Here is a 17,950-nt window from a genome sequence, read left to right on the forward strand (position 1 = left end):
GGAGGAAACGGGTGGACCTGACAAGTGGCTTGGACTGGCCGCTATGGAAGGAAGGGTGCCATGCTTATTATTAAGGGAAAGGCTCTACATCCCGAACAACTGGTGGAACGGCTGAGTTACTGAAGGAGGTCCAGCCATCCTGGAGGAAAAGGTTCGCCCAGGCGATGTCAGGAAGTGTGGCCTAGGGAGCGTCTGAGGGACAGTCATGTTCTCAACCACGTGCAGAGACAGTCACATACACACCGACAGCTTCACCCTTTCTCTGCCCTCCACTCGTGCACACTCGCGCGCGGGCCTCACCAACGTCTCAGTCAACAGGGCGCCCTAGGGAAGACCTCACGGCTGAATCAAATGCTGGTGAATGCTGCTGCTTTTATTACACCAAAAGTCTTAACATTTATTTGGAGAGGAACACAAAACTTGGCGTACTGGCATGCATTCTCTACAGCACGGCTTTAGAGGAGCTCAAGACCACCACGGTCCACTCAGGAGGACTGCGCCGAGGGGACGGTGATCGGGGTGGGGGGGGTGGGGAAGCGGGGACCACAGGTCCTTGATCGCTGGAGTCAGCAGACCACAGGCACTTCACCACCACAGAAGTCGAGGAACCATGTGTGTTGGGAAGAGGTGTTTCCAACAGCTAAATAGGTGTGACAAGGGATCCGGGTGTGAGTGAGTCCCTAACACGTACAGCCTAGAATATTTGGGGGAGGGTAAGAATATTCTCCTTCCCAAATGGGCAGCATGGACTACAGTGGGAGGGGGGCATGCTTAGCACTGCATCTGAGCTTGGTGAAGCAAGCAGTTGTCCTCGGTGAAGGGCACCCTGGTTTCACAAGGGAGAGTAAGACATGACGGCGCTATCACAGTAAGGCCACTAAAGTCACAGCAGGCGGGGACCTCAGAGGAAACTCTCACGACTACGGGAAAGGGGGCTCGACCCTCTCTGATGCCAGGTGCCCCTCGCTGGTTAGGCACCTTGCCCTGAGACCGTCACCTGGTTCCTTTGCTGGGCTGTACCACACCACTGAGCACAACGGAGCGGAGGAAGGGGCCACGCACGTCAAGGGCACAGGACATCACCACCCAGTGCGGCGGACGGTCGCTGGCAAGTGTCTCAGATGCCTTTCCCAGTTGGGCTGGGGGCCCCCTGTGTGTCTGCAGAGCTAATCTGAAAAGAGGCTGGCAAAGGACTTCCTCAAGCTCCGGATGGTCTCTGCTTTGGCTTCATCCTCACTGGCTGAAGAGCGGAAGAAGGAAGATTCAGAGAAGCTGAAGGCATTGGTCAGGGACTGCGACTTGCTTGAAGAAGATAAAAACCAGAGAGAATGTGAGATGGTGGTGTTCCAGGAGAGGAAGGGAGGAACGGTGACACAGGGATACAACAATTGGAGCGCACGCTCCCGCCCCAGGGAGACCGGGAGCCAGAGGAGAGAGCCAGCGTGGGGAGGGCTCCCAGCCCTGGGATGCCCCACCTTCTCTTCCCCTGCAGCGCTGCTGGAGCAGGAAAGGATGGGGCCACGGGGGAGGCAGGGAGAAGAGAGGGGCTTGAGGCTCTTTCTTTTCCTTAATGCTAAAGCACCAACTGGGTGGGTACCAATCCAGGAACCTCACACCCTCACCCGCTCTCGGATGAAATGCAGGAACGGGGGCCAGTGGACTCATGTGCTCCCTCTCCCACCAACCGTCCGGGAGCGAGTGGAGCCGGTGTCGGAAGACCTGGATCAAAGTCTTGGTTCCAGCCCTCACTCACTCTTGACCTTGGGAAGCCACGTGCCTCTCTCGGAGTCTTGTTTGCTTTCTTAATTGTGTTCTATTGATGTCTGGTAAAATGATCTCTAGGCCTTTTCAGCTCTTTCTAGTTTGCTTTTCTTTCTCTGATTCCTAAAGAACTTCTGGACTTGGCACAAACTCTTAACGCCTCCATGGACCACCCTTCCAGTGGACGTAATGGCCCTCCCAGGCTTGCTTGGGGAACAGTTGTGAGGTTCAGGGCGTCTGGGGGCCACAGAACTAGATATCAGGTCCACACGAGGTTACTGGGTAGCTTCCTCAGGAGAAAAAAGCCCGAATTACACACATTTTAGGGACCGATTTCCCCGAGACACCAGTGATTCAGATAGAAAAGCTGTGAAGGCCACAGGTAGAGGGGAAGGCCAGGCCCAGCGCTTAGGAGGGGACACGTGGTCTGGTGTCCCTGTGGCCATGTGCTCTCCTTCCTGACTTCAGCTTGTCTCTTTCCTGCTCGCCTCTGCCTCCAGAACTCCTTTCCCAGAGTCTCAGCACTTCCAGCCTTCTCCTGAACTCAGGCGCTGCCCCAGAAACCCCCCTCTACACGAGTGTGAGCCCATCTCTTCTCCTGTAGTGACTGGACGGGTGCCCTGCCTTTCACTGGGTGGGGATGAGCCCCAACACGCCAGCCGCTGGGCAGCGGGGACTCCTCTGCACACATGAGCCGAGGGCACCAGGACCAGCCTCCCACTTGTCTGGCTCAGCCCAGAGGCAGTGACAAACCCAGAGATTTGCCTTCAGACTGGGGCCAGAGTCAGCTCAAGAGTAGGAGGGAGAGATTAAAAGGCTCGCAAGCAGAACATGACTAGGTTGAGGGGAGGCTGTGGGGCAGGCGAGATGTGGAAAGTGCCCGTGTCCTGGGCTGGGGAGCTGGACTGGGGGATGGCCTGCCCATCGTACAGGATTGAAAGACTCAGAGAGGGCAGTCATCGACCACCAGAGCCCTCACCCGGCTCTGTCACTGATGAGCAGAAGGGCTTCAACAAAGAAACGCAGAGCTCTGAGCAGGGTTTTCCCGTCTCTGTACTGACTAGACTGTCTCTGAGTGGCTCATCAGAGCCCCAGACTCTGCAGCCCCTGTCCTCCGTCCCAGGAGTCTCATCTCTTTACTGACCACTGACCACGGACCACTCCCACTGCCCTGGGCGGTGGGGTCTGAGCTGACAGTGATGACAGAGGTCTGCATTTGGGCTGCTGGAGAGACACATCCCGGGTCTAGAGGAGGCAGGGCTGAGTCCTCTGGTGCTACCCCTCCCATATGCAGCTGTGCTGTTTCCCAGGGGCCCCCAGTTCTGTCTTCTGAGGCCAGACAGTGTGGTGGGAGTCTCTGGGGTCACTGTTGGGAATGAGGGAACCCAAGAGGATGGAGTCCCTCGGGGTCTGTATGTGGGCCTCTCCTTTGATGACCACACCAGAAGCCAACCTCCTTCTGACCAAGCTGAAGGTAGAAAGTTGAGATGGATCTAACTACTTCTCCCTTTTCCTTCTGGGCAGCCTTGCTGATTGGCATACCATGAACTGTGAGTCAGAGGCAGAAAAGAGAACTTTTTTCGTTTTTTTTTTTTTTTTTTTTTTTTAAAGAAAGAGAGACATACACACAGAGAGAAAAGGAATGGAAAAAAAGAGTGGGAAAGAGGATTAAAAAAAAAACAAAACCCAAAACGCAAACCCTAAGTTAGTACAAGAATGGGAGAGGGGGTAGTAACTGTCTTAATTGTCTGTCACTCCCCAGGAAGAACGGGGAGGGTTTGAGTTTCTAGCTAGACCTTAGACTTTCACTTCCCTCTTTCTTACCCTCCCCAGCCAACCCGACCATGCCCCCCCCAAAAAAACAAAACAAAACAACAAAACAAAAAAAAAACCCCATCGAAACCCAAACCCCCAAAAACCCCCCACAAAAGTGTCTGTGGGAGGAGGTCTGACTGAAGGTGCTTCCTAGCAGCTCGGGAGCCCCGGGAAGAGGGGAGGCGGGGAGCGGCTGAGCTGTCTCTTACTTGAGCTGTGGGTGAGGCTGGGGCTTCTGCGGTGGAGCAGCCGGGGGTGGCTGGGCCTCTGCCAGGGAGCTGCTGCTGGAAGGCGCATCTCCGTGGGTGGTGGGGCCGCCCGGCCGCGGAGGAGCCGAGGAGGAGGAAGAGGAGGAGGAGGAGGAGGAGGAGGAAGGTGGCACTGATGGTCCTGGGGGGAGCCGGCGTGGAGGCAGCACCTTGCCTGGGGGTTGCATTCCTTGGGGTTGCCCAGGGCCCCCTAGGTTCAGTACAAGAAAAACTTCATAATTTAACCATATCAAAGGGTTTCCTTATTAGAATCTACGTCTCGAAGGGTGTGGTTATTTAATTACCAGAGGATAAACTCTGTCACAGGAAGCTGCTGGAGCCCTTCAGAGCCACCCCTGGAGGCTGAAGTCCCTGGTTACCCCAAGGACATGGTTCTACGTGTGCCTTCTCAGACTCACGACAACGCGGTCACAGTGGAAGTGGGAGCACAGGGCAGAAACTAGGGGATGAGCAGCCCTTTCAGGGGTGAGCTCTGCTACAGAAAGCCCCCAGACCACACACAGGGACCACCCCTCTCCCGCAGAGCTTCCTCAGGTGCAGGCCAACCTGGCCCATGGGGTACTAGGGGGTCTCAAGTTCCACATGGCACATACAGCGTAGGGTGGTGGAAAGAGTCCTGGCCTGGGGATCAGAAAACCCCAGACACAGTCTATCAGCGAGTCCTTGAGCAAGTCAGCTGACTTCTCTGGAGCTCAGTGTTTCCAACCAGAAAATTGTGAACAATTAAGACCCAGTCGTAGTTATCTTTCAAGAGGGTAGTGTGTCAAAGATGACAATGGACAAGAACATTCTTCAGAAAGTATTCTGTGCCTTACAACAATCACTGACTTACACTGTGTTGTTTTAGAGTTGGCCTTTGTCCCAACCCACTCCATGCCTGGGTGTCTGGTTGCCACACCCCCAACAGGGCTTTCTTTTAGCGTCAACTCACACCCATGACTAGGAACTTCCATGTCTAGGCAATTCTTCTCCCTCTTACTTACCATCCTTAGGGGCTCCTGTCCCTCCCAGGTGTGTGTGGTGAAATTCTCCAAAAATCAAGTCCCATTCTCTCCTGGAGATGTTGTGGGCACCATTTGGCAAAGTAGCCCCCCCCCCACCCTATCTCCCACCGCCCACAGAAAAGGACCAAGATCCCGTTTCTCCCAGAATGAGACAGAAAACAGTCTGGCAACCTGGAGATCTCATTTCTTAGTCTCAGTCCCAGAGTACCCATTCATGTGCCCACTGGAAGGAATGTGCTCACAGAAACTCAATGGACAGCTAAGACTTGTAACTCAGTTTTCCAGAAACACAGGGATACCTGTGGCCTCAGGACAGGCAGAACCATACATCTATACCACTGTACATCCACGATTGTAAGCTGGTTTCCCCTCTACATGATACAGATTGATTCCACTTTATCATAAATGACCAATTCATACCAGGGTTAGTTACACATAGATAAACAAGTAAATAAATAGATGGAATTTTGCACGTTGAAGAAGCTCTAGGTTCAAATCAGATAACTAGTAAAGATGACAGATTAGCAGATCATTTCACGTGAACCCGTTTTTGCCTTTTCCAAAGCTTGGCATCGTTTGTACCAGCATTTTCTTGTCAAGTACCACAGGCTGAGAGCTCAGTCTCTTGACCAGACACCTGAGAGCTTTCCCACCTGTACAGAGATGCTTGAACAGCCAGAAACTACAACTTAACACTGAAGACAGATAAAACTTTTCCTTTATTGCACATTAAGCTGTACAAGAGTCACAAAAAAGAGGTACTTCAATCACACTTCCAGCATTAAATGAGGTTCTCCCAGCTGGATTGGTACAAAAAAAGGGGGACAACATCAAGAAAAGAAATGGGTACAAAACACCTGAACTGCACTCTTTTACTGTGATACGGATGCCTCAGGCCACAGCGTTGTCCTTAGCATGCTGCCCGAGGGCACAGGACAGTCAGGGTATGCAGTCAGCGCGCGTCTGACAGCGGGAGGGAGCCCTGGTTCTCCTCTTTCCCACCTGACAAGACTGTGGCCAACACCGCCCTGCAGTCCGACTGAATTCAAATGGCAACTTTGTGTTTGTGGCTCACGAATGTCACATGAAAAGCACCTGGATGTTCACACTGATCACATGCAAAGAAGCAACACCATCATCAGCTCACTGCTTGAACAAAAATAAAATTAAAAAAATAAAATGTATCCCTCCATCCTGGGAAATGTTTCTTTACTCCTTTCTATCATTTAGTCAGATTGGGAGGTATTTTAAGGACCTGATTCTTAGGCAACCCACCTGGGAGCGCAGAACTGCATATAATATATGTATCTATTTTACAGCACACGGACTACCGTCGGCATCCACATCAGCTAAGGGAGGAATCGCAATCGAGAACATTCACACGCAGTGCATTTCCCTGCAGCTCAGAACCTGCCAGCAGCCAAGACGGGAAGCAGGGCACGGACCCCTGGACACAGGAACCATGTCACACGCCACCATCACCGGCGATCCTCAGACCTGGCCGTCCGGAAAGGCGACATGTCGTGGCGGCAGTGAGGGGGAATGTGGAAGTAGGGCTCGAAGCACTTCTAAAAGGCAAACCACTGGCGTGAGACCCCTTGGCCCACGGGCCTAGAGGAGGCCACTTGGTGCCCCGTCCCGGCCTGGCCAGGAGACGGCAAGAGGAGGCACTGACCCGAGGCCTTGTGTAGGAACTGCTGCCTCCCTGCCCAGGAGATGCATGTCAGAGGAGAGAGGACAAGATTGGTGAAGGCTCTCCCAGCCCCGGCCCCGGACACACACGGGCTAAAATCTGAGACAGTCCTTCCTAGGGAAGACGAAGCTCTTCAGTCTCTAGACTCAGGAGGGCTCCTGGAACAGCTGAAAACTAAAGCAGGCGCCCACCTCGGAGTTCAGGAGGCAGTGTACCCTGCTCATGGGAAACGGGACAGTTCCAATTTGCTCCCAAGTTGCCATGCCTTGAGAGAGGCCAAAGGCAGCGCGATCGAGTCCTTCCCAGACTTTCAGCAGCTCCCAAATCGCTAAGGAATCACCTCTGTACATGGGTCAAGCTTTGGGGAAAACGAAGCAGCCTCGCTTCCACAGAAGCACACAGATGGCCAATTCAGAAACAATTTAGGGGGACTGAGATGAACACAGAAAAAATACTCACAAAGTCACTTTGATATTGCACATCAGCGGCCCCATTTGTTTTTTGTCTAATCTCATAGCTAATTAGTTAATAATAAAACGAAAGGTACACTGGGATGTCGAATACAGAACACACTCCTGGAGATAAGCTTGTTCTTTATAGTTTATGTCATCACTAGAAAACACAAGAGCTCCACGGGCACAGCCAGCCTATTCACAGAAACTCAAATGCACCAAAGTTTAGCAAATGGAGAAAAAGAGAGACGCCTTCAGATTCAACGGATGAAGCGATGGAAACGAGACCTTGGAAATCTCGTAAACTTCTAGCTATTTACCCGAGTCATGCAGAAAGGAAGCAAAAAGCACTGAAGATCCCAAGCACACTCATGGAGGTAAGCAGAGGGTGGGGGGAGAGGGACGGTTTATCTGAGTCTGGGGGAAGAAGGAGGGGAGTCAGGTTTGATCTTGTGGTCTTTGTTTCTCCCCTGTCCACCCCACCCAACCCCCAGTCCTATTGCACCCCGCATTGTGTAATACTTAGAAAAGAAAAGACTACCAAACCACCCAGAGGATAGTCGCACTGAACTTGGGAGAGGCACAATTCTTTTGTACACTGTTGACAAACAGCCCTGGATTCACAAGTTATACAGAGAAACGTTAAGTGAGTGTTACAAGCACGAACAGGAACGGGTGAACAGCCAGACAGAGGCGCGGACACTGTGTCGGAAGAACAGAGTCCAGTCAGCACTGAAAGAACGCAGAAACGGCACCAGTGGGAGGGTCTGCTGCTGCCCTCCCCGCTTTCCTTTCTTTCCTTGTTTGTTTTTGGCTTAAAATTTCTGCTTTGAAAAAAATTAACTACCCATCGCTTTAAGAAGCTTGGACCTGTTTGGGCCCTACTGCAATGCCATTACAGTCGAGAATATACTGTAAACAACCTTGGGGGGCTGGCCGCTGAGGCGGGGTCTTGCTCGAGTCCGGATCCTTAAGTGTTCCACTCTGGAAGACAAAAATGCAAAGAGATAAAAAACGAAACTCCAGGCAGATTCCCAAGAGAAACCCTGTGGCTCTGTGGCAGGGCTGCAGTGGGATCCACTGGGACCTGGCCCAAGGGCTTCACCAGTTCTGCAAACACCTCAAGGGGGTTCTCAGCCTTTGGCGTATTGCTGGGACCTAAGTGAAGGCAATCTGGGGCTGAGAACCACTTTGGCGGGTAGTGTCCGAGACCCTTACCCCCTTTTCCTTTCCCTTCCTTCTAGACCCTTTCTAGAAACTTCCAAGAGCATCTGGCTTCTTCTCTGGGGGCTGCCTGAGGGCCAGCTACCCTGGGACTCACCGCCGGCTTCTGGGGGAAGGATCAGCCCCAGTACCAGCGGGGGCTGGGCCAGGTGACGGCTTAAAGCTTGGCGCTAACTCCTGCAGAGTTGGCTGACTCAGGGGTCAGAGCCACTCTCTGGGCTGGGCTGGAACTCCCGCAGGGAGGGACCTGAAGGAGGGGGGCCTTCTTTTGTTTCCCAGGACCCTCCTTACCCAGAGGGAAGGAGTAAGACCTTAATGTTTGTAAAAGTGCTCAAGGCCAAGCTGTTTTTCCCTCTCTAACAGCATAATTGCATTTTATCCAGCACCATGGCTCCACTCCCAGGCTTCCTCTCCTCCCAGCTGTGATTCTGATTATGCCCCGACAGGAGCAGAGATGCCTGTGACTTCAGTTTATCTACGGTTTGCACTGAAGGCAGGGAGCATGTGGAGCCTGAATTCAGCTCAGGGGAGATGCTCCACGAGGCAGGGGGCTGCCAAGTGTGCTGACGGTGATGTCAAAGCCGGAGCTTTGGAGGCGAGGCCAGGAGAGGCCCTGCAAGTCCTCAGCACCCCCACTTCCTCTTTCAGTGCTCCTCTCCCTTGTGACAGCACCCCCCCCCCAGCCCTACTCCCACATTAAAACTGTTCCCCATTTCCATGGGCCCCTGATCTGGCCTTCTATCTCCCTTCCTGCTGCTGCAGGCCTGTTTTCAGCTCCACTACTGGGAGAGCAAAAGGGCCACTCTCGCCAGGGTCACGGTCTTTCAACAACAGCATTGCCTACAGCTGTTCTACCAAGAGGATTTCAGGCAGTAGAAGGCAGGGGGGCCCTCTGAAATGTCTTTGGTGCCACTGCCCCAGAGGGTGTCCATCCCGATCTCGTACAGATTACAGCAAGAACGCTCACACTTCCCTTTCCCTTCTTCCAAGACTTGCATGGGGCCTTCAAGGTGGGTCTCACACCTGACCCTGAAATCCCCATACCCAACCAGCTAGAGCCCACACCTTCCAATCAGCCATCAAGACTCACCAGGTTTTCCATCTTGGCATCCAAGATTCACTATTTCCTCTTGACCAACTCTGGTCAGGCCTGTATCATTTCTTGTTTAGACTACTAGAATAGTCTCTCAATTCTTTAGTCTCCTTTCCAATCCATCTTCTGGATACCTATTATCCTCTTAAACTCCTTCTCTAATTGTCTCACTTTACTGCTCTAAATGGGCTTCCCTTGTGGCTCAGATGATAAAGAATCTGCCTGCAATGCAGAAGACCTTGGTTCTATCCCTGGGTCAGGAAGATCCCCTAGAAAAAGAAATGGCTACCCACTCCAGTATTCTCACCTGGAGAATTCCCTGGACAGAGGAGCCCAGCAGGCTACAGTCCACGGCGTCACAAAGACTCAGATACAACTGAGCAAGTAACATTTTCACTGCTCTAAATAATTTACAGCTAACACTATACACGTGCCAGGCAACATGATGAACAATTTTATGCAGTATTTCCCTTAAGCCTCACAGCAGCTCTCCAAGGTATCAACATCCCTGATTTTTAGATAAGGAAGCTGAGGCCCAGCTAAGTCAGGTATTACAGAGGCAGCTGGCACGCGAGCCCAGGCAGTCTGACCTCTTCCTGTCGCCCACAGGATGACGTCTGCATTCTTCAGGCTGACACCAGAAACTTGCTTTGTCATGGCTGGACTGGCCCCTTGAGCCTCTGTTCCTCATGTTCTAAACGTGCCTGCTCCTTCCAGCCTGACCCTTCACTGCTTGTTCTCTAGTCTAGGCTACTCCGGTGTTTATGATAAGTACCCTCCAGAAATACCTTCTCTCCTTTTCAACCAATCCAATCCCACACATCCTGGAGGTCTGAGTCAAATTATACCTCATGTGTGAAATCTCTCTTCTGGTTGCCCCCTTTGATTGTGGTTTCCTCTCTGAAATGCTATAACAGCACTTAACAGACTGTCTTGTTATCCTCTTGAAGACTGGGATGATGTTTCTATCACCAGATCCGTGACAGCAAGGACGATGTGAGTCTTCACCTTCTCATGAATTCCTAACAGTTACAGTGCCCATTTTTTCCAAAGAAAAATTGGGATATATGGCTTGATTTGGTAACTATGTATTTAAAAGGTAAAATAGTTAAGATTGGGACTATTTTGGAAAGTTTAAGACTATCGTCATTCTACCAATGTCACCAAGCACAGGACTGAGCACATACGAGGTCCTTACTGACTGCTTATTAGATAAATAACCATACGACAACAGTAAAGTCCAAAATGAAGTAGGGTGTAAGTCTTTCAAGAGAAAGACGTCATTAAACCATAGATGTCAAACCACCCCGTATCTGGGATAACTCTGATGAACAGCTCTGAAAATGCTCAGGTTAGAGAATTAGAACATGAGGCTTGCTACCCGTGCCTGCCCGCTCGGTGCAGAAGGGAAATTCAAAACAATCCTCAAAGAAGCAGAAATGATCTCCATCAAGACTGCGTAATCCAGTCAAGTTAGTGACACTTCAGGCCCCAGAGTTCTTTCCCACCGTGAGCTCTTCCTTCCCCTGGCCTGGCTGCCAGTTGGAAGAGGAGACTATAGGGTGGTGTGTGGTAATGGACACACGGGACACCAGGGCTGCCTTTTTAGCCGAGCGGCCTATCAACCCTACTGCCCAACACACACACACACGTGCGCACACACACACATACACACACACACACACTCCATTGGGTCCCCGACAGTAAGTCTTTAAGACTGGGCAGCACAGTGGAATTTGGGCCTTGGGGTTAGGAAGACGTTGGGTTTAAACCTAAATCTCCCACTTACTAGCTTGGTGGCCTTGGGCAAACTATTTTCCCCCTCTGCACCTATCTTTCTTCCAATGGTTTCTATGATATAAAGGGATATTATCCACAGATCGATCTACTACCTATGCATCTGTCTATTGAGATATCTACGAGTATCTGTCCCTGGCAGGTGCTACATAAGACACGACAGATGGCAGTAACAGTGAGACCGATGGGGTCCTTCCTTCTGATGCTCTGTCATCTCTCAGGTCTCACTCTCATTATGGAATACCCTCTTCGGCGTGCTCCTGTTTCTGGGCTTTGGGGAACTTGACTCAGCTGTGACGGTACCGTCTCCTCTGAGCTCCCTGACATGTCACTGGTGTCACAGTCTCGCTGCCTGAGATGGCGTGTTGTTGTTCAGTCGCTCAGTCGTGTCCAACTCTTTGTGACCCCTGGACTGCAGCACGCCAGGCTTCCCTGTCCTTCACCATCTCCCAGAGTTTGCTCAAACTCATGTCCATTGAGTTGGTGACGCCATCCAATCATCTCGTCCTCTGTCGTCCCCTTCTTCTCCTGGCTTCGATCTTTCCCAGCCTGAGATGGATACTCAGATGAAAGACAGAGAAACTCATGCAGTTTGTGGAACCACTAGACTGGCTCTTGCTGGTCCCCTCCCCCAGGGCCTCACCTTGTACCCCTGACAGCTGCCCATGAAACACCTCAGACTCTGCTCAGAGCAGCTTAAGATGCTCTCCTCCCAGAGAATTGCTATTTTCAGAGAAAGTTATGGAAGACCACAGGGCACAAGGGCAGAATCAGGGCCAGCGGGCAAAAGCGCTGAAAGGTAAACTTTCAATGACAGGAAGAACTTCCTATTGTAAAAACAGTGGAAGAGGCATCTTGGGAGGGTGGGTATGTTCATGCAGAGGCTAGAAAATTACCTGACAGAGATACAGCAGGGAGTACACCTCTATGAAATACGAGATAGGTTAGATGAACACCACGCTTCATCTTTCAACTCTGAGAACATATGATTCCAGGAAAAACGAAAACTCCCACAGATTCGATTAAGCTCTGATGGTAGAACTCAGAGCATGAGCTACCAGGGTAATGACACCATGAAGCCTGGCCCTGCTTCTCCTCTCTGTAGCCTCAGAATTATACGACTGAGACCCCCAATGGTGACCTGAGCCCACAAGTTCCCTTCCAAAGGCTGCAGAGGAAGAACTCCCAGGAGCTGTCCTTCACGCTGGAGCCTGGGAATGTGCCTGCGCCACCCTGGTCTGGCGCCTGGGGAGCTTCTCTGGCCCCCACCCCATGGAGCTTGTGGACTGAAGACTTCCCAGGGGTGATGGGAGGAGGGAGCAGAGTCCCCCAGGACCGGCCTTTGCCAGGCTGAGACTCTCTGGCCCCACCCACAAGCCTTCTGTCTGCTGGGGCTGAAGGCCTGCTCCCTGTGGGGTTTGGCTACCACGGAATCTGTCTCCAGTCACCAAGAGCCGCCTGGGATGCCGAATTCCACAGAAGTCTGGCCACTCTGGCGTCACTGCCAAAGCCTGGCCTGTGGCCAGCCCACAGCAGGAACTCGGGGCCAGACTGAGCAGCAGCATTTCCCTCAGGAAACTGGGTTGACTCAAACAGGTAAGAATGCGAGGTCCAGCGCTTGTGCCCAGCTGCACACAAAGGAGGAGGATAAATGGCCTTGCAGCAGCATAAGGAAAACCCCCAAACAAGCCTGGGCTGACAGAAAGACAAGAGGCTCAGAGGGTGTCAGTAGGCAACGCTGCAGCTGGAGGCGCATCAGTGTCCCAACAAGGGGAGGTCACCAGTCCATTGCTCTTTGGATGGATAAGCCTCACGACAGAGCAGTGATCACCAGGTCTGGGTGCCTCTTTTAAAGGTGGACACCAGCGCAATAAAATGGGTACGTGGAGCAGACAGGATGGTGAGAAGTGTGAAATGACATCTCCCCTCATGTGACTCTGGGCAAATTACTTAATCTCATGAGTCTCAGTTTCCCAAATGAGCCAAGTCTAAAGGAGTAAATGTGGTAACTGGGGAAACCCCGAGGACCAGACATGAATTTGATCAAGGTTAAGGGCTGGCGTGGGCAGGAGTGAGCCTCCTGGCAGCAGTGTTCAAAAGGGCCTGGACAAACTCCTGTTCGAGGAGCGGGGTGGGGGGAGGGGGGGCAGGTGGAGGTGGGGTTCTGCAGTCACAGGCTGTGGTGACTTCTACAGGCTCTGGGCTCCCAATTAGGTCCTCTGTGTACTTTTTTGAGGTATGAGCCAAGCCTTTCTTAGCTGTGGAGCCTTGAGCCCAGCAAGAAGCCAAGGCTACAGGGTGTGAGCAGAGGAGTCCTGCAGGCGCAGGGTTTGAGGACAGTGGGCTGCTGCTCCCCATCCAAGCCGACTGGGCTCGGGTTCCACTGTGCTGAGGCCACCGGCGCCGGTGACCAGGGAAGCCAGGGAGGGGACAGCAAGAGAGAGCTGGTGAAGTGTGGAGGTGCCTCCAGGTTGGAAGGTTCAGTGTGGGGCTGAGGAGGAGGAGGGCAAGGGCTCCCCCTGCACAGGGTCCCCAGGGCCAGCTCCCCCACTTCTCACCGTCCCTGAGCTCTGGAGGAGCATCCAAAGGGCACAATGCAGGGCACTGCAGAACGTCTGTGGAACTGGGGGCCAGAAGACCCAGCTCTCCTGCCTAAAAACCTTGGACAGATCGTTTGCTCTCTCTCTGCTGATATGTAAAACAGAGAGAAACACCAGCTTAAGGCATCTCACAGAAAGGCTGTGAGGCTCAGAATAATGGCTGTGCTTTGTAAACCGCAAAGTGCCACGTAAAGTAATGATCTGAGCATCATTACTATTATTTGAATAATAATAAATTATCAGTCCAGAGGACTGAAGCTTTAATGGTAGGATTTCACGCATCAGTGGAGAAGACACTGCTGGCGGTTTTCTGTCAGCTGCACACGCAGTGCACAGGAGTTCAGGGTGGGCAGGGTAGGGTGTGGACTCGGGGCTGGGCTGCCCTCTGTGTATCACTGACGTGTTCCAGCAAGGCCCCTGAAGACGCAGTAAAGTCATTTCAAAAACAGTAAATGTTAGCTCCTGAGCTGACTGGAAAGGAAATCACTAGTCTGGGAGAGAAACCAAGTCCACGGAAGAGGATTTGTGGGGTTGTGCCAAAGGCACCCTTCATTCGCCCGCCTGTGGCTTTCAGCAGACAAGCTGTGAGAGAGGAGCTCCTATCGGAGGTCCCAGCAGGCTGGAGAGCTGAGGAAGGAAAGACACTGAGTGACTCAACTCTTGAGGGTTGCTGGCCAGAGTCCAGCGGCCCCCACCACGGAGGAAAGCCTGTGCTTGCTCAGCATATCTGAGACAGGAAATTGGGAAAGGGTCTCAGGGTCTGGCCCCAGGAAAGAGGCCAGGCCAAGCTTCTTGCTGGACACGCCACCGAGCTATTCTGATCAGCTCCCCAGGCCCTGCTCCCCCGGTCCAGGACCCCAGGGGGAATGAGGCAGCAGGAAGGAATGTGGTCGGGAGGTTGTAGGTTCAGCCGGAGCAAAGGGGACGGCATGTTTCCAGGCACCTTGGGACCTCTCTAGGATCACTCCTGCAGTCCCTAGAGCCCACCTTCCTTCTGCTGAGAGGTTACAAAAAGCACCCAGGGACCTGCTCCTCCTCCTCGTGTGAGGGGAGCTGCTGCTCTGAGGGCTGAGGCATGTCCTGGACTGCAGTCCTCCCATGATCAGTGATTTCCAACGGACACAAGAAAGGTCCCGTGGGGTGGTCCATGAGACCTAAGGGGGCCCCGAGGGCTGGGTCACCCGAGGTCAGAATGTCAGCGACAAGTGATTAAAGATGTCCCTTACAAGTTAAGACAGCCTCAAAATAGTCAGTTTCCCTGAATAGTCTGTTAAGGGATCTGGTCACTAGTGACTTTATATGAACCTGCCTCAAATCTCACATTTTCAGCTTACACTCACTGGGGAAAAAATTCCCTAAAGCAGTCCAACTGTGGGAAGCAGGAAGGCCTTTCTTTGCCTGAAATTTACTTTTTCTGAGCTGAGTGAAGCCCTCTGAGGCCTGTGTTTGGGGTCTGAGTTGTGTCTCCTCCCTAACCGCCTAGCCCTTTAGATTCCAATCTTGGACCCCTTCTCAATCTTGGGTCCCCTTGTACTGGAGAGACTTCAGAGCCCTTTGCAGCTGGAAAGGCCTAGCTGGAAACATTTCTGAGTATCTCTCTAGGCCAGAGAATCAGTGAAAAAGGACTTGCATAATGTCCCACCAGAAGCCCAAGGCCAGAGGTTATCGGGCCCCAGTCCTTCAATTTGGGACGCTCATTACTGCTTTTCCCAGGTCTCTGGCTAGCACACGGCTTGGATCACAGTGTCTCAGACCTGGAAGGAGATTGTTAAGAGCTGCCTGTTCCAACAGCCCTAGCCTCCAGCCCAGCCTTTCACCATGTGCCTGAGGAGTGGCTTGGACATCAGCAGTGACATGGCAGCCACGTACCGCTTCCCCAAGCAGCCGTTTCCTTTCTCAGCATCAGAGACTTTACTCACGTCTTCCAATAGGCTTGCCTTTGGCACCTGATCTGCCCCATGACAGCTGTCAGAGAGCTGAGGCTATGGAGTCACGGGCTCCTTGAGAATTCTGCTGCTCCACAGCAGCCCTTTTCAGTTCTGCTCATAGAACAGATCTACCAAATGCCCCAACCTCTGGGTCTCTCTCCTCTGAGCACCTGCCTTGCTGTGACTCCCGGATGGGAAGCGACATTGGAGCTGTGATCAGCTCAAGATCGAGGCAGAGCCTCATGTTCTTCTTGGACACATTATGTGCATTCATGTTTCCAAAGGCTGAATCTTAGCATCTTAGACCCTCAGGGGTCTAACCCACAGCCAGATAGAAAGACCAGGGGTGTCTGAAATCCCTTCAAGAGCAATTCAGTCCTCTGGCTCTGGAAGATTTTATTGGGGAATAAAAAGGAGAGCCGTGTGATAGGAAATGACAACAACTAGACACATGAATAAGAGCCCCAAGACACCTTCTCTGCGGGCGTGACCCAAATGGTCTGTCCACCTGCAGTTCTGCCCCTGTGGTTCCTGGGGTCTCAGGAGCAGACCCCCTCCAGGGACCCAGGATGTGATGAGGCCCAGCTCAGATCCCAGACGACAGGCCCCCGGACAGGGAGTGAGAAGGGGAGAGGAGAGCAGGCCTGAGAGGGGAGGCTCTGCAGGCATTTAGCCTGGAGGTTTTGGCCAGCACTGGCCACCAGGTGTCACTGCCACCTTGAGAACAGCACTCCAAGTAGAGGGTCTCTAAGGGCAGCCCTGAAGCTGGCAGGCCAGCCAGGGAGAGGCCAAGATGATAAGGGTTTGCCACTCACTCCTGCTCTCAGCGACTTCGTGCCTCTGACACCCCTGCCCCTATTCCTCTCAACTGGGCCCGGCAGCTGGCTTGGGCTCAGCCCCATGACTTTGCTCTCTGCTTCTTACAATTACTCCACTTAGGTGGCTGGCTGACAAGGTAAGGGAGGCCCTCTGCTCACCTCCCCTACTCCTAACCTCCTTCAGGCTTTCTTTTAGAGTCACGGAAACAAACAAAAGCTCTAATGGGGGAGCTGTAGGCAAGGAGAGGGAGGGAGAAAGGGAGAAAGGTCAACAACGGCTAGTCATAAGTCATGGGACGACAGAGGATGAAATGGTTGGATGGCATCACTGACTCGATGGAGATGAATTTGAGCAAGCTCTGGGAGCTGGTGATGGACAGGGAAGCCTGGTGTGCTGCAGTCCAAACAGTCAGACACGACTGAGCGACTGAACTGAACAGAAGTCTGTCCTGGTCTTGACCTAGAATATGGGCAAGCAGGAGCATCTGGGGCTTATGACACAGGTCAGAGGCTCTCGCAGCCTGAGCTGCCAGAGCTATGGAAGAAAGAGGCCAGGACTGGGGAGCCTGGTGGTGAGGAGCGGACAAGAGTTAGTGGCAGCACCCATGGGCTCAGATTGCCATTCAAAGCCCTGGCTGAGGCCCAAGTAAACTCGCTTTGGTTTGCATCTCTTCCATTTGGACTCTACCAAATTCATTCAGAAGATCTCCACCCCAAGTCCAGTGTGCTGCCAGGGCTGTTAAAGACACATTCCAACTGGGAATTCGTCCAACAAATATGTATTACACTGGCAGATCAAGGGAGAAGTAAGTGGGAGTGGTTTATCACTGTCATTTATATAGAATGGCTACCACGTAGTGATAATAAAAAAGCAGACAGACTTGGTTTTGTTATTGTCATTGGACTTTTCTACCCACGACTGACTGTACTGGGCAGACCACACATACACCGCTCCTTAGTGTAGCCAGGATGCCTCTGCCAGACCTGAGACACAGCAGTTGAGGAAGAATCAGTTATATGATTACAAAGAAGCCAGCCACACAAAAACAGAAACAGCACGTCAGAGAGAGGATGCAGGTAACACAAAAGCCCGTACCAGTGTGGTGAGGGCATGGTGGGCATGAGCTAGGATGGTACGAAGATGTTGCATTTATCCCTGTCGCCTCAAGTCTACTAACTAATTTTAAGCACATACTTTGGCCTAGGCCTACGCTGGTCAGAGAAAACACGGACAAATAAGGCTTGAAAGTATTTGAGAGACATTTGCTAAATTAATTTAATTATGTATGCAGTAAAGAATTTGGCCTTGCCCAAAGAAAGATCTGGCCCTTATTCACAATCCCCCTCCCTGCCTTGGGAAGTAGCCTCTACACTCTTTGGAATTTCCTGAGTGACAGCAGTGTCTGTGTTATTCAAGGTGGGGGCCCCTCAGACCACCCTTGATGGTGCATGATAATGAGGTGACTCAGGGTGGGCCCTCAGGCCCTGTGGTATTA

General features: G+C 52.3%; 1 protein-coding gene across 1 annotated transcript in view; it reads right to left on the bottom strand.

The window, feature by feature from the left end:
• Nucleotides 1-352: 352 nt before the first annotated feature.
• The window catches only part of SYN2 (synapsin II), a 50,923-nt gene continuing 33,325 nt past the window's right edge, over nucleotides 353-17,950 (bottom strand). The window contains exons 11-13 of the mRNA XM_055557697.1: nucleotides 7,918-7,978; nucleotides 3,786-4,035; nucleotides 353-1,302 (exon numbers count right to left, since the gene is read on the bottom strand). Of these exons, the coding sequence (XP_055413672.1) occupies nucleotides 1,167-1,302; nucleotides 3,786-4,035; nucleotides 7,918-7,978 (447 nt within the window). The 3' untranslated portion in view covers nucleotides 353-1,166. The remainder of the gene's footprint in view (nucleotides 1,303-3,785; nucleotides 4,036-7,917; nucleotides 7,979-17,950) is intronic.

This window comes from Bubalus kerabau, chromosome 20, assembly GCF_029407905.1.
Source record: "Bubalus kerabau isolate K-KA32 ecotype Philippines breed swamp buffalo chromosome 20, PCC_UOA_SB_1v2, whole genome shotgun sequence".
NCBI classification, from domain to species: Eukaryota; Metazoa; Chordata; class Mammalia; order Artiodactyla; family Bovidae; genus Bubalus; species Bubalus kerabau.